The sequence below is a fragment of the Heteronotia binoei genome, chromosome 5 (genome assembly GCF_032191835.1).
Source record: "Heteronotia binoei isolate CCM8104 ecotype False Entrance Well chromosome 5, APGP_CSIRO_Hbin_v1, whole genome shotgun sequence".
Taxonomy (NCBI): domain Eukaryota; kingdom Metazoa; phylum Chordata; class Lepidosauria; order Squamata; family Gekkonidae; genus Heteronotia; species Heteronotia binoei.
The window spans coordinates 105,389,568-105,405,378 of record NC_083227.1 but is presented as its reverse complement, the minus strand read 5'-3'; the positions used below and the strand labels follow the sequence as shown (position 1 = coordinate 105,405,378).

The 15,811-nt window shown below is 42.3% G+C and overlaps 1 protein-coding gene across 2 annotated transcripts in view; it reads left to right on the top strand.

Annotated features, from left to right (window-relative positions):
• The first annotated feature begins 302 nt into the window (after positions 1-302).
• PARP3 (poly(ADP-ribose) polymerase family member 3) overlaps positions 303-15,811 on the top strand; it is a 36,587-nt gene continuing 21,078 nt past the window's right edge. Inside the window, exons 1-3 of one of the 2 annotated variants that reach the window (XM_060239982.1) lie at positions 303-322; positions 4,832-5,043; positions 6,231-6,356. In XM_060239982.1, coding sequence (XP_060095965.1) covers positions 4,855-5,043; positions 6,231-6,356 — 315 coding nt within the window. In that variant the 5' untranslated portion in view covers positions 303-322; positions 4,832-4,854. Of the gene's footprint in view, positions 323-801; positions 936-4,831; positions 5,044-6,230; positions 6,357-15,811 lie in introns of those variants that run through there. The other variant, XM_060239981.1, reaches the window with a different exon arrangement.

Sequence of the window (15,811 nt, the reverse complement as noted above, 5' to 3'; positions counted from 1 at the left end):
TCTGCTGCTTAAAAGGTAAAGGTAGCCCCCTGTGCAAGTATCAGTCATTTCCGACTCTGGGGTGACGTTGCATTACGACGTTTTCACGGCAGACTTTTTTACGGGGTGGTTTGCCATTGCCTTCCCCAGTCATCTACACCCCGCCCCCCGCAAGCAGGGTTTCTGCTGCTACAGACAGGCTAACAGGGCTACCCATCTTGAACCCTCTCCTAGAGTATGGTTTGTGCACCAGCTGGAGACGCTGCCGGCGTAATATCATTGGGGCACGGTGGTGTTAAATTTAGAGAGAGGAGAAATCGGGGAGGTGGGATTGTGGCAATTGGTGAGTCACTCTGCTAAATGCAGAAAATGAGCGAACGGGGGAAAATGATTCCCCTGCTGGATTTCTAGCTTGCATGAGGCTTTCCTAGCCGCACCTTTACCCTCCCCCCTCCTTTTTTTTCTTGTTGCACTGAGCCTGATGAAGAACTCTGAGAATGTTGGAAACTTGCTTTGCCATTTGTTACAATAAAAAGGTAGCGCCCCCCCCCCCAAAAAAAAACAAATTAAAAACCTATTTCCTCACGAGACCCGGGATCGGCATGGCTTATGTTACTTTGACAGTTGCGCACAGGATGACTCAAGTCCAAATTCCATTCCCTGGGCCCAAGGGACTGCTGGGATCCCTTTGCCCGGATCTCCAAGGCGCTGCCTGTCATCTGCTCTCGCGGTTCCAGCGGCGATGTGAGACTGCTGTCCATTCGCTGTTGTCTCTGGGCTGTGCTGGTGCTTTTCCCATAAAGGCGTGTTGTTGGCTGCACTGTTATGTAGTATGCAGGCTGAGGTCACCAGCAGCCTGGAGGAAATGAAAGCAGACTGCAGCACGCACCGACTTGTCCGAACTTGCCCTGCTGTCGGTTTTTCCTCTACCAGCGCCGACGGCGGACCCTTCCCCGGTAAGTTTGCTGCTTCAGGGAGAAGCGGTGGCTGCTGTTAAAGAATGCCTGTTTCTGTATTGTTGCTGAACTGATAAGTAAACATGGGACGGTAATCCTGGAGCTGATCCCTAAAGCACAGAAAAGTCACGGATATTCCCAAGGACCTAAGGTTTGCCGGAAGAGTAACCTCTTTTTTGTGTGGGTGTGTCCGTCGTCTTTGGGCTCTCTTTAAAATGCTCATGAAAATGCCCTCTTTGGGGGCTGGAAGGTTAGGGATATTCCTAGTTAGTAGCAATTATCACAGATTAGCTAGTTGGGGTATTTAGTGTTGACAGTCTCCAGGTGGGGCCTGGAGTTCTCCCAGAATTACAACTTGTCTCCAGGTGACAGAGATCAGTTCACTTGGAGGGAAAAAATGGCAGCTTTGGAAGGCCAACTGTATGGCATCACATCCCTGTTTAAGCTCCTTCCCCATCCCCAGGCTCTGATCCCAGATCTCCAGGAATTTCCAAACATAGTTGGCAACACTAGGTATTTAAAATGAAATTTGTCATAGTGATCACATGTTTGAAGTAATCAAATGGGAACATGTCCTTTTTTCTGTTCTTTTCAAATTATGGTAACCCTAGTTGCCTGCTACTACATCTAGACCGGAGCCATTGATACTCTAGGGGTGGATCAATGCATAGTCAGCCAGAGTAAGTTACAAGGGAACTGACCCAGGACTAGAAATATGTCCCTTTCTGAAGCCTGCAGGTTGCTGATCTTCCTTTGATCAGGCTTGTAAACAGGCCTCCTCAGGCAAATAATCAAATCAGGAACTTGTGTAAACTGCAAAAGAGGTGGTTTAGACTGGCCAAATGGGGCTGCTGAGATGCAATGAGATTAAATGAAGACTATGTGGGCAAGTAGGCTTGTCAAAGTTCCTACGGGCTTGTAGTTTTTGTGGCCTACAAATCTTTACTTTCTGGGATAAGCAACATATCCAGTGAAAGAACATGATTTGGGCCCCGTAGCACTTTAAAGATTAACAAGATTTCCATGGTATGAGCTTTTGAGAGTCAGAGCTTCCTTTCCTCAGATACAAGTGAAGAGAGTAAAGTGTTTATACAGGGAGTTCAGATATACGTAGACATTTTCTGTTCACCATTTTCAAAGTCTTGTAGTATAGTATAAATTTAGAAATGTATTTCCTGTTTAGGTCTAAATTGTTTGTATCATAGAAAGGAAACTAGGATAATCCTCTAGCCAGTATTTCCTTTTGCTCTGACACAATTTGCTGGCATGTTGTTTTGAGAAGAGACATGCCAATATAGTTAAATAGAGACCATTTCCACTTATATACACTGAAATCAATTCCCAAGTACTAAATGAACATATGTGACATCGTTTTTGATACACATAGATTTATGCTTCTGATTTGGCTGGAAACTCTATGTAAGGGTTTGCCCTGTAAGGACTGGATCCCAGTGCAGGCAAAAGCTGTGATTTATGTATGCATGGGCCATTAATAAATTATAGCAACATAGAGCAAGAGCATTCTGTTCCCATTGAGAACGTAAGTAGAAATCATGCAAGTAGAAATAGTGCCCCATACCCATCCTGGATGGCCTGACTCAGATGGCTTAGGCTAGCCCCATGCTAGAAGCTGAGCATGGTTGGCCCTGGTTAGTACTTGGATTGGAGATCCAAACCACCAAGCAAGTCCAGTGTTGCTACATGAAGGCAGGCAATAGCAAACCATCAACAAACTTCTCTTGCCTCAAAATCCCTATGGGGTCACTATAAGTCAGTTGCAACTTGACAGCACTTTCCACCACCACAAATTTGAAACCAGTGGACTTGTGTAAAATTGAGACTGTCTGGATCAGCCTTTGAAATTTCCCTGTATGTGAAAAAATAACAAGTTCCTTGAAAGTTTGAACCAAAGATTTCAGGTTTCTTGATCTGATCAATGCTCCAAACTGATAAAAAGATTGGGTGGACTCTCGGAATCATTTTGCTATAGAAATAGAGGGGGGCAGTGTGGGAAAAAGTTTTAAGTGGTGTGAAAGAGCACTGAGACTGTGCGCTGCATAGATTTGTGACTGGATTGGATCCCCTGACGTTTTCTTTCTTAAACAGGAGTCTAGTGACAACTCAAGGACCACAACACATTTTATTCCTGCATAAACTTTTATGAGTCAGAGCTCACTTTATCAGGCACATCTAATTGATTAGCTCTGTTGTGTTGAAGTGTGAGCACTGATTCACAAAAGCTTTAACTGGAATAAATTTTGTAAGGCCTAAAGGTGCCACTGGACTTCTGTTCCACTTGGCTATAACAGAAGAACATGGCTATTCCTCTGGAATCTTTTTTCTATATGAGATAGGGAATGGGGAGCTGCCAGACTGATCAGGAGGAGGGAGGGGAAAAGATGTATAACTAATCCTTTGCACGATGTTTTCTTGACTGAATTCCCTCCCTACTGCAATTGTGTGTGTGGGGGGGGAGTTCTTATTGACATGGTTTCCCTTGTAGGTTCAGCAGCAGTTCGAGGGAAAGAGATTTCTATTAGGAAAACACACACACGTACATAATTCAGCTGCTGCAAGCAGATTGGCAGCTCCCTTCCACTACATTTAGTCTAAAAAAGGGAAAGTATCAGGTGTCTCCTGCCTGCCATAAAGCTCCTGCATGATGTATGGTTTCATCCTGAGCTAACTGGGAACCAGAGAGTTTAGGATCCTGAATAACTGGGGTGGGGGGAGGGGGCAGATAACTGAGAGTGGCACAAAAAGTGGCGATTGACTGAATGCTGCAGAGAAGTTAGTGTTGTTTGCCTAGGCCTTAGGGTGTAGGCTTCAGCCTCTGACTTAGGGTCATGCTAATGGCTGCATGTTTGAATAAAGATGCAGCGAAACTGGTTTCTTTGGAAATCTGTCAAGTTGTTATACTGCATAAACACAAAAGCTGTGGATTAATTGAAACCAAACAACTAGGCAAGAGAATAAGAATCAGCTAGCCTTGAAAGGGTGCAGGGCTGATGATTCTTACATCCAGCTCTTTCTCTTTTTCACTTCAGGCAGATGGCAGGGACTGAGCTGTCTTTAGAAACATTAGTGGTTTACAACAGGTTCCCCCAGGAATGCACACCCAGGTCTGAGTCTCTCTCTCTCTTTTTTTTCTTGCAATATAATCCTGTGAGCACTTCCCTGGGAGTAAGCCCCACTGAATACAGTGGGACTTACTTATGAATAAATCTGGTCAAAATTTCACTGTCACAGCCACTGAGTAGTATCATCCAAAGAGTTTAGCACATCTAATTTGTATATTTAGTTGTCAATGAAGTGCTGTCTGGCAGGGGCTTTTCTGTAGCATCTCAGCTGTTATAAAGCACAATCTCCAGTCCCCCAGCAATGTGCCATGAAAACTAAGCCTGTCTTTCTGAAATCTCTGGTGTTAAGGGGTTTAACCAGTGGACAAAAGAACCATTCTAGTGTTTTGTGCATTGTGGCCTATGTCAAAACCTCTCAGGTAAGTTCCCTACTAACCAATGGAACAGTGATTTCATTAGAAGATCCACTTTGTAGTTCTGTCGTGAACTTTTAATTCTTTATGGTATTGTTCTAACATGCAAGTCCTCTCAAGGCCTCTTAAACAAACCCCTCTTTCATTTGGAAATTAGTGCCCTTACAGTGCTGTTCTAACTAGTCCCACCATTGAAATCAATGGACTAGGCAGAGTGTGACTGTGCACAGGGTGGCACTGATATTTTCCTACTGGATCTGTTGAGACTCTCTGATGTGCTGCTGGTTTGGGATAGAATATAGTGTAGGCAAAAAATTACCATGCTTTCCATTGTTCATTCAGCTGTGTGAAATAAGTGATTCTAATTAGCAGTTCTGATTTTGTTTGCATGTGATGGAAATAGGTTGAGACTCTGCTAAAGTAATCATGCTATCAAAGCGCAAGGCTCCTGCCCAAACCCAGGCAGCGGTCAAGGGCAAGAAGGTGAAAGAGGAGCCTGTACCAGAAGAAGACAGCTTCCGCTCCACTGTGGAGGCACTGAAGGCTGCTCCCAAGGAGAAGCTCAAAGCCAAAATCGATGCTGCTTGCCAGCTATGTAATACCAGCGGTGCCAAGGTGAGGTTGAAGCTCTGGCAGAAGTGCTATTTGTACCCAGTTTGCATTGGGCATAGGAGAGGGAAGAGGGCACATACAATTTTTCCTGGAACAGACTGGCACAATGTAAAGGGAGACTATATCTCCTGAACACCTGTGGCTGGAATTAAGATGATTATCCATTGAATTTTGAAGCTTTTTCTGTTGTGCCTTTTGTTAGACGGCCTGTTTGCACAAATCTAAGTTATATTTCGTCTGTATGAAGAAAGAAAACCAACTGAATCATGAGAATGTTTCCCCTGCCAGCTCAATAGCCAATAGAGCACAGGTCTGGAAAATATTCTTTCCTTCAGGATATCTTATGTCAATTGGACATTGTTCCCCTTCTAGGTGATGATGGTTGCAGGCTTATAGGAGGTTCCAGCCCTGATAGGAATTCATCAGTCTGATGTGGGCTCCATTAATTGACTAATTTATAACCCTCCCTTTTCCACATGGGCTCTGAACGGATTACAACAGTCAATAATACAAGGTCAAAATCAGATGTATATAATAAAACAATATACAATCTAAAAGCAATATAACAGTCTAAAAACAAACTCCAATTCTGTACAAATATAGTACTGGGGATTCCTGTTAGGGTATTTAATAGTAATATTTTATGGTGCTTGCCTTATTTGTTCTGAAGGCAACCCTGTGGCGCAGAGTGGTAAAGCTGCAGTACTGCAGTCTGAACTCTCTGCTCATGACCTGAGTTCAATTCCGGCGCAAGATGGATTCAGGTAGCCGGCTCAAGGTTGACTGAGCCTTCCATCCTTCCAAGGTGGGTAAAATGAGTACCCAGCTTGCTGAGGGGAAAGTGTAGATGACTGGAGAAGGCAATGGCAAACCACCCCGTAAAAAAATCCGCCATGAAAACGTCAGAAACAACTGGTGCTTGCACAGGGAACCTTTCCTTTCCTTATTTGTTCTTGTAGTACCCCTGAGTCATTATAGTACTCCCATTTTTAGAAAGCTCAAACAAAGACTTGAGATACAGGGTCTGACTCAGTGCTATTCAATAAATACAGAGGTCAAAGTGCAGCATGCAGTCCACACTGGTACAAACTGACTTATCCCTATCTGGCATAAATGCGACATGGTTATGAGTTCTTAGAAGAGGAGCTCTCATATTCCCTGAGTACAGGTGTCTTTCTTTATTCTTCTAGATCTATGATGATTATGACTGCATGCTGAACCAAACCAACATTGGGCACAACAACAACAAATTTTACATTATCCAACTTATAGAGCACAATGAGAGTTACAGCTGTTGGAACCGCTGGGGCCGGGTGGTGAGTATCTTCTGCATAACATGATTATTAGGGCTCAAGAACACTTCTTCTTCAATCCAGGTGTGTGAGTCAGAATCTCTGAAAGTGCTATAGCCATCTCTTTAAATGTGGCTCACGATGCCTGACCTGAAGACGATATTAGCCATTATAAGGATTTCTTATGCACTCTGCAGTAATGTTTCTGAGACTATAGTTTGCAGAAGCAGGGTTTTTTTGAGCAGGAGCGCACAGGAACACAGTTCCGCCTGACTTGGTGTCCAGGGATGTGGCCTAATATGCAAGTGAGTTCCTGCTGGGCTTTTTCTACAAAAAGCCCTCTGTGGAATAATGATGACATCATGGGGTGTGGCCTAATATGCAAGTGAGTTCCTGCTGGGCTTTTTCTACAAAAAGCCCTCTGTGGAATAATGATGACATCATGGGGTGTGGCCTAATATGCAAGTGAGTTCCTGCTGGACTTTTTCTACAAAAAAAGGCCCTGTGCAGAAGTATAATTCAGGTAGGTTCTGAGGAGCTTCTCACAAGCAGTATTCTCTGAACTTGTTCATGGCTGGTTCTCTGCAATGTGCTTCCGTGTTTCCCCTAGAACTACTGGTATTATGTATGTGGTCACGTCCATCTGTGTGAATGAGGCACACTTTCCAGTTTGATCCAAATTCATGCTGGGAAAACCAAGTGTAAGGAAAAGCCATATCTTCTGCTGCCTCTTACTCCTAAATTTTGTATCCAGCATATAATAGATGGCATGCACACAGATACTAATGGATCATTTTGGCTAAGTAACAAAGCCCCTTATGTGAGCTTGAAAGAGAGGACTGAAACTTGAATATATTGGAAACTAAGGACAGCTTTTATTAAGAAAAATAATACTTGTGCAGTGAGATTAATGTAGCACAATATAACATCGAATACGACAATGCCCATGTTGAGAAGAAAGTATTCCAAGTACATGTATTCACATGTTCTTTTGTGTGATATTTGCCTCTCAAGGAAGGGAAGCAGGGACCTTAAAAGAGAGCAAGAGGGGAAAGCAGAAACTTAAAGTCCTCTATCAACCTTCATCCTGGATGGAGATGCTTCAGGGGAAATTCTCAAGTGTCTAGTCAGCCAATAATCCAAAAAGGGACCTCAGCCCTACTCACCCTAGTAAGGTTTGGAGCCAATTTAAAAAGATGCATGCTGGGGTCAAAAGCAAAGACTCAATTAAACAAAATCCAGGTAGTGATCCAAGGAAAACAGAGCAAGAAACCATATGAAATCTGCTGTGTAAGTCAGAACTGAGTACATCAAGGGAGCCAAATCTCAGGGTTGTTTACCTTGACTTCCTAGATGTTGTTTACCTTGACTTCCAGAAAGCTTTTGATAAAGTTCCTCATCAAAGGCTCCTTAGAAAACTTGAGAGTCATGGAGTAAAAGGACAGGTCCTCTTGTGGATCAAAAACTGGCTGAGTAATAGGAAGCAGAGAGTCAGTATAAATGGGCAGTCTTCGCAGTGGAGGACGGTAAGCAGTGGGGTGCCGCAGGGCTCGGTACTGGGTCCCATGCTCTTTAACTTGTTCATAAATGATTTGGAGTTGGGAGTGAGCAGTGAAGTGGCCAAGTTTGCGGATTACACTAAATTGTTCAGGGTGGTGAGAACCAGAGAGGATTATGAGGAACTCCAAAGAGATCTGTTGAGGCTGGGTGAGTGGGCGTCAACGTGGCAGATGCGGTTCAATGTGGCCAAGTGCAAAGTAATGCACATTGGGGCCAAGAATCCCAGCTACAAATACAAGTTGATGGGTTGTGAACTGGCAGAGACTGACCAAGAGAGAGATCTTGGGGTCGTGGTAGATAACTCACTGAAAATGTCAAGACAGTGTGCGTCTGCAATAAAAAAGGCCAACGCCATGCTGGGAATTATTAGGAAGGGAATTGAAAACAAATCAGCCAGTATCATAATGCCCCTGTATAAATCGATGGTGCGGTCTCATTTGGAGTACTGTGTGCAGTTCTGGTCGCCGCACCTCAAAAAGGATATTATAGCATTGGAGAAAGTCCAGAGAAGGGCAACTAGAATGATTAAAGGGCTGGAGCACTTTCCCTATGAAGAAAGGTTGAAACGCTTGGGACTCTTTAGCTTGGAGAAACGTCGACTGCGGGGTGACATGATAGAGGTTTACAAGATAATGCATGGGATGGAGAAAGTAGAGAAAGAAGTACTTTTCTCCCTTTCTCACAATACAAGAACTCGTGGGCATTCAATGAAATTGCTGAGCAGAAAGGTTAAAACGGATAAAAGGAAGTACTTCTTCACCCAAAGGGTGATTAACATGTGGAATTCACTGCCACAGGAGGTGGTGGCGGCCACAAGTATAGCCACCTTCAAGAAGGGTTTAGATAAATATATGGAGCACAGGTCCATCAGTGGCTATTAGCCACAGTGTATGTGTGTATATAAATTTTTTTGCCACTGTGTGACACAGAGTGTTGGACTTGATGGGCCGTTGGCCTGATCCAACATGGCTTCTCTTATGTTCTTATGTTCAGGGTACCCAGCAAGACCAGATGGCTGGAGCAAAGCAGAACTTGAGGAAGCACCCTGCATCAGTTATATTACTCTGAACTGAACCAAATATATCCCCCCTTAAAGATGTATGCCTCCTCCCCAAAGCCCAGGCAGACAGGCAGGCCTTGCAGTACTTCCTGAAGATCTCCAAGTAAGGACCCCCTCTCACCTCTTCACAGAGCCCATTCCACAGATCAGAGCCATGGTGAAAAAGACCTGGACTCTGGTCAATGCCAGCTGGACCACCCTAAGTAGTGGGATAGCCAACAGATGGCTGCTTGATAACTGTAGCTGGCACTCAGGGACATATGGAAGGAGATGGAAGGAGGATGCATGACTAAAGAAGTCATCATGTTGCACTGCAGGAACTTCACCAGCTGAGATAAAGTAAGGAAGTCTTGTGGAAGGGTGAGCCCTTGGCTCATGTAACCAAGACATAACTCAGGCTTGGAATATGGGAAATAGAGACCAACTGTCCAGTCATATGAGAAGCAAACTCTGTTGTGCCAAGATGATTAATTGCCAAGGAGTTCTTATTACTAGTGTGAAAGCCTTGTTTCTTAGGAGTGTTAGTATCTCTCTAGGTTTGTCTCATTTCTAGCACGTTATGATACAATCAGACTGATTGTACATTGTTCATGCCCCCTTTCTGCCTGTTCTCACCTTTTATACTGCAAATGGCTCAGAAACGTTTTGTAGGTTTCATGTGGGTGTGGCACTAGCTTGTCATGGAAGAAGGTAGAGGAGAAAAGAGAAAGTTCAACAAAATGAAGGCTTGGCAGCAGTACTGGATGATGAAAGCCACAAAATTTGGCTGCTCATAAAGTAAAATTCTCTCCATACTTGGAGGATTCCCCGGGTATTCAGAAACATATGACTTTGTAATTAATCAGAAGGGAAAAACTTAAAATAGCCGAAGGATCAAAAATTTTCCAAAAAGTAGCCAAGCCCAATCTTGTCAAATCTCAGAAGCTATAGAAAAACCAGAAAACCACAGTAAAGGTTGATAACAAAATAATGTGGAAAATAATGAAATGCAATAAATGGTACTTCCAAATACTTAAACAAAAATTCAAAAAGCAGCAGCAATAATAATTTCATAGCAAATTTAGTAAATATACAAAACACTAATCACTACAGCATCTATAAGATCATAATCACAACAATTCAATCGATAACATCACTCATAAATCATTACAAACAATACATTAATATCCTAAAGCATGTCATTCCTCCAGACGACTTCCAAAAGTTTAGCAAAATTATCCTGCCGCTTCTCTTACAGTGGATTAAAGTGCTAGTGCGCTCCAACAGTCCTGTGGCCAGTACCGATCTCCCACTCATCAACTAGCCAAGTAACAGCCTCACAGCACTACACATGGCTGTGAGGCTGTTACCTGGGCTAGTTGATGAGTGGGAAAAGCCTCTTCGATAAAAGACTGGGTCAGAAATGATGATATATGCGTGTCCCCATCAGAGGTTCTCCACACACTTGCTTGTTCGTCTTTTCAAGAACTGAAGTCTTAATTCTGGCTGGACTGAATTCTTTATTTAAACATCTATCAACATATAAGATTGATATTGGCCACAGGACAATTAATGTATTATTTGTAATGATTTATGAGTGATGTTATTAATTGAATTGTTGGGATTATGATCTTATAGCTGCTGTAGTGATTAGTGTTTTGTATATTTAGTAAATTTTCTATGAAATTATTATTGCTGCTGCTTTTTGAATTTTTGTTTAAGTATTTGGAAGTACCATTTATTGCATTTCGTGATTTTCCACAGATCTCAGAAGCTAAGCAGGGCCAACCCTGGCAAGCATTTGGATGGAGACCTTCAAGGAATACCAGCAGTCAGGAAGCAGAGGCAGGCTGTATCAAGCCACTTCTCTGAATGTCCTCTATGGCTCAATAGGGGTCACCAGAAGTTGTACTGACTTCCAGGCATGTGCGCACACAAGCATATAAACATTTTTTAAAATGCTCCCAATTCTTTTTAAATGCTCTCATTTTGGGCAGGAGCTCACAGGAGCAGAGCTCCGTAACCTCTAAATTTTATTATGCTTTTTCTTTCTTATACCCCCCACCCCCAATACTTGCTTCTGGGTGCCATTGTTCAAACCCCCTGGGAGAATTTTGCTGAACCCTAAGATTTGACAAACTTTCTAATATCCCCCCCCCTCAAAAAAATGGGAAAATAACTCAAACATATAAAGCAAACGGGTAGAAATCTTCATCATGCCACTGTGGCCACATAGGAGAAAGTACTTTAAAAAGTAAGATGGGAGTGAGGTTTTATTATGACAATTATAATTTAAGAAGCATTTTAAGGTAGATGCTGAACTGATACAATTTAGTACACCTTCCGGTGATGTCAGGGGTGTGTGGCATATGCAAATGAGTTCTCCAAATGAGTTGTGCTAATGAGCTCTGGCATCTCTTTTTCTATGAAATGACCCCTGCCTCAAAGCAGGGCTTTTTTTGAGCAGGAATGCACAGGGTCGCAGTTCTGGCTGGCTTGGCTTCAGGGAATATGGCCTAATATAATAATAATAATAATAATTTATTTTTATATCCCGCCCTCCCCGCCGGGGCGGGCTCAGGGCGGCTGACAGACATGGGAATCCCATGAATCATAAAACATAAATCATAAAACAACATAAACAATTTTAAAATATGCAAATGAGTGCCTGCTGGACTTTTTCTACAAAAAAGCCTTGCCCTAAAGGAGCAACATTTAAAGGAAAAAGAAGAGCAGAAGGAGAAATCAGCCTGCTCAGGTTCCTGGAAGTGGAAATTTGGGGGACGGGTGGGATTTTCCAGTTGTCCATCTACAGCTTGTTATAAAACTTTTACATGACTGTAAATGCTTTGATATCAATTGTGCATGCAAATATGTTCATGAACTCTCTCTGTGTTTACCTGCAGCTGTGTATCCAATAAGGTGTTAGCAGAGACACAGTCTTGTAGGTTCCTGTGATAACACTTGCTCCAAACCTGTATACTCACCACAGGACAATGGGTTTATAGCCACAGTATGGAAATCTCTCACTTTGTGGTTTCTGAGGCATGTTTTATGAAGCAGATTGAGTCAAATGATTAGGTATCTGAACTAATATGAAGTGAACACATTTCTCCCTCCTGTTGGCCATGGATTCTATTAATTCAAAACTTATACAGCCACCAGGGCAGAATGTAGAGCAACAGTATTCACTGGTATTCAAATCACCCAAGTGCATTTTCCAGTTATACACGGAAGGTCCATGTTGTGCTTGCAGAATACACTAAAGTCTGAGACCAGACACTAAAGTCTGAGAATACACTAAAGTCTGAGACCAGTGCCTGGAGGTTTCTTCTCCTTTCATTGGCTTCCAAACTGTAGCAGGTTTTGTTATTTTTTTTTACCTTAGATGTGGAGAGGAGGAAACATCCATACAGCATCTTCCTCTAATTGTCCATTCCTGTTTTCTAAATGCTTTCTCAAACCTGATTTGGTATAATAATTCCCTAGAGCATAGTCAAATGTATTACCAAGCCATCTAGATGGGAAGATGCATGTTTTAGAAAATCCTGCCTACTTTGCTCCATAGCATTAGAGGGCTTTTAAGAAAAATGGTAACTACTATTGCACTACATTGCAATGAAGCTATAATGATCTATTGCCACAGTCTGCTAGTTTCTCTGAGTTCCCAGCTTTCATTTATAAAAACTCCCCATAACATAAGTGTCTAGCATAAGATTGTAGAGATATAAGGGGAAAGGCAGTTGAGGAATTTCCTCTTATATCTCTGCAATGAAAAGAGTTAGAAAAGCTGGGAATTCATAGGAACTTGAAGACCCTGGCAAAAATTTATTATAAGTTCACTACAATATAGTCCAATAGCAATTACAGATTCTTTATAAAAATCCATCAGAAAGACCACAGTAGCAGGAGAAAAATGCAGAAAAAATGATAACTGATGCAGCACAAAACTCCTTTGCAGAGACATCCCATTACCTGTGTGAATGCCTTTCTATTCATGGCAGCAATTACAGGAAAACAAATGTTTGCCATGTGGATGTAGCCAATGACTAACAAATATTTTTGATAGAGTAACAAGCACACTCTTGAACAAATGGCCAATCCCATGTAGACCAGTACATGTGATAATATTGTTGAAAAGTTTAGTGGCAAGATGCTCCTAACAGTCCTAGTTAGCTTTATTAGCGCATAAGAAGAGCCCTGCTGGATCAGACCAGTGGTCCGTCTAGTTCAGCATCCTGTCTCACATAGTGACCAACCAGTTCCTCTCAAGGACCAACAACAGGGCATAAAGGCCAAGGCCTTCCCCTGATGTTGCCTCCTGGCACTAGGATTCAGAGACTGACTGCCTCTGAACATGGAGGTTTTCTTTAGTCACCATGGCTGATAGCCACTGACCTAGGCTATCTTCCATAAAACTGTCTATCTCCTTATCTAAAACTGTCTGTGCCTCTGGCCATCACTACATTGTCTGGCAGCAAATTCCACATTTTAATCACTACTGTTTAAAGTGTTTCCTTTTGTCTATCCTGAATCTGCTGCCCATCAGCTTCATTGGATGTCCTCAAGATGTCCTCTCCACCCTGTGCATAATTTTATAAACCTCTGTCATGCCCCCCCCCCAGTTGTCTCTTTTCTAAATTTAAAAGTCCCAGACTCTTTAGCCTTTCCTCATAGAGAAGATGCTCCAACTCCCTAATCATCTTGGTTACTGTCCTCTACTTTTCCCAGGTCTACAACATCCTTTTTGAGATACAGCGAACAGAACTGCACACAATACTCCAAACGAGACTGCACAATAGATTTCTGCTGTTGTTTTGCCACCAAGTCACAGCTGCTTTATAGCAACCCAATGGGGTTTTCAAGGCAACAGATGTTCAGAGATTGTTTACCAATGCCAGCTTCCATATCATAAAGTGGTATTATAATATCAGCCATTTTATTTTCAATCCTGTTCCTAATAATCCCTAACATAGAGTTTGTCTTTTTCACTGCTGCAGCACACTAGGTTGACACTTTCATCAAGCTATCTACTATGTCCCCGTGATCTTTTTCCTTTTCAGTCTCAGCCAGTTCAGACCCTATTAGCCTTTACACGAAGTTGGGATTATTTTGTCCTTTTTTTGAACCAACTCCTGTTTTCTGAGGCTTTCTAGGAAGTCCATCTGTTTCTTGGTAAGCAGTTTTACCATCTGTAGCCAGAAAAGCAGTGTTTCTGGAGGGGATAGGATAATAGCAAATTGTATTTCCTTTGGAAAAATCTGTGGAAAATGTATAAAAGTTGTGTTTGGGGTATGTTCACTTTCCCAAGGCCAGTTCAAAATTCCAACTGTCACCAAATAAGTCAATGTTTATGGCAGCAGAATTTCATACTTCAAAATTCCCAGACTTTGGACACAATATATTAGAAAGCCAATATATGTATCTTATCATTATCTGTCACCAACATGGTTGGTGTTTCACTTTGTGTGGTAAAGTAAATGTTCTTCAATGAAAGCCGATTGCTTGTGTTTGCCAATGGACCATTGTCATATTTCAATGCTCCTTTGGGTCAGATGCCCTTTGAAAAACTTGGCTTTTAAATCCAAATACATTATATTGCCTGGGGTAAAAAACCCCACCTCAATGATGAAATCAACAATAAACGTCAGGTGTTGTTTTATTTGTTACCTGCACATTATTAAACAATGTTCTGGTTGCTCATAGGCAGGTGACAGTGTCCTTAAAGTACAAAGCTGTTGAGCCACTTCCCAATAGACAGATTCTTTTCTTAAATGGCGGCATTTGTTATGCTTACCTTTTCTTCCAACCCAGAAACTCACATGCTTGTAAACCATCTGCATTAAACACTTGTGAAATTAAAGTTTGAGTCCTGTTGCTTCTAACCAACACAGCTACCCTCCTGAATCTAACTTGTGAGATTGTACAGTATTCCAGGCAAGGGTGTGGATTTGGACCTTTTGTTCATCTGACTGTGCTTTTGTGCCAGGGCTTTCTGCATAAGCCACGTTGCTTGGTTATTTGCACTGTATCTTGATGGTTGAAGGGATGGAAAATTATTAGTACTGGCTTATGTTCTTTATTTCCAGCTGGTTTCATTTGTCAGCTTGGATTTCCTTTGCATTTGCAAAGAGAACCCTCAGTTTAGGATAGTTGTGTTCTGCTCGATCGGTGCTGGCTTGAGAGGGACTATCTAAAACATTGACTGTGGCAGAGCCACCGAAGTTATCTTCTTATGATGATCTGGATTCACCTTGGGTCAATCTGGGCTGACAGCATGTCTGCCAGTTGCCCTTCTTCCTCTAAGGCTCACATTTCATAAGGCATTCGTTTCCTGGAATACTATGTCATACCCTGGCAGCAACTTTGTTTGAGAAAATGGAATGCGAACTCCATTAAATCATCAGCTGCAATGTGTCCTTTCTTCTCCTCTTCACCAGCATTTGTCCTGTATGGGTCCTTCCCTCCTTGTTTTGCATAATGGACACACTCCTGTACCACTCCTGTACCCATGCATTTTTTTCTTGGGGGTGGTGGTGGTCAAGATCTTCCTCTCTCTATAGGCCAGCAAAAGGAGGGGATGTTTCCAGGTAGCTTTTCCATACTTCAAGCCAAAGGCTGCTGACAGTTCTAGTATATCAGTTACAATTCATTCATTCTGTGCAGAAGGAGATGTGATGCAAACCCAGAGATCATTCTGTGTATGAGCAGTAGACTCTGATTTTTAGCATACAAGTTCTGTGCATTTTCTGTTACATGATATTTCCTGGAACTCTAAAACACAGCGTTTTAACAAATCAGTTTGAGTTTAAAATGCCAGGAAACAAGCTTTTGGGTTATATCGAATGTTTCTTTTGGTGCCCACGTCTAAAGCAAAATT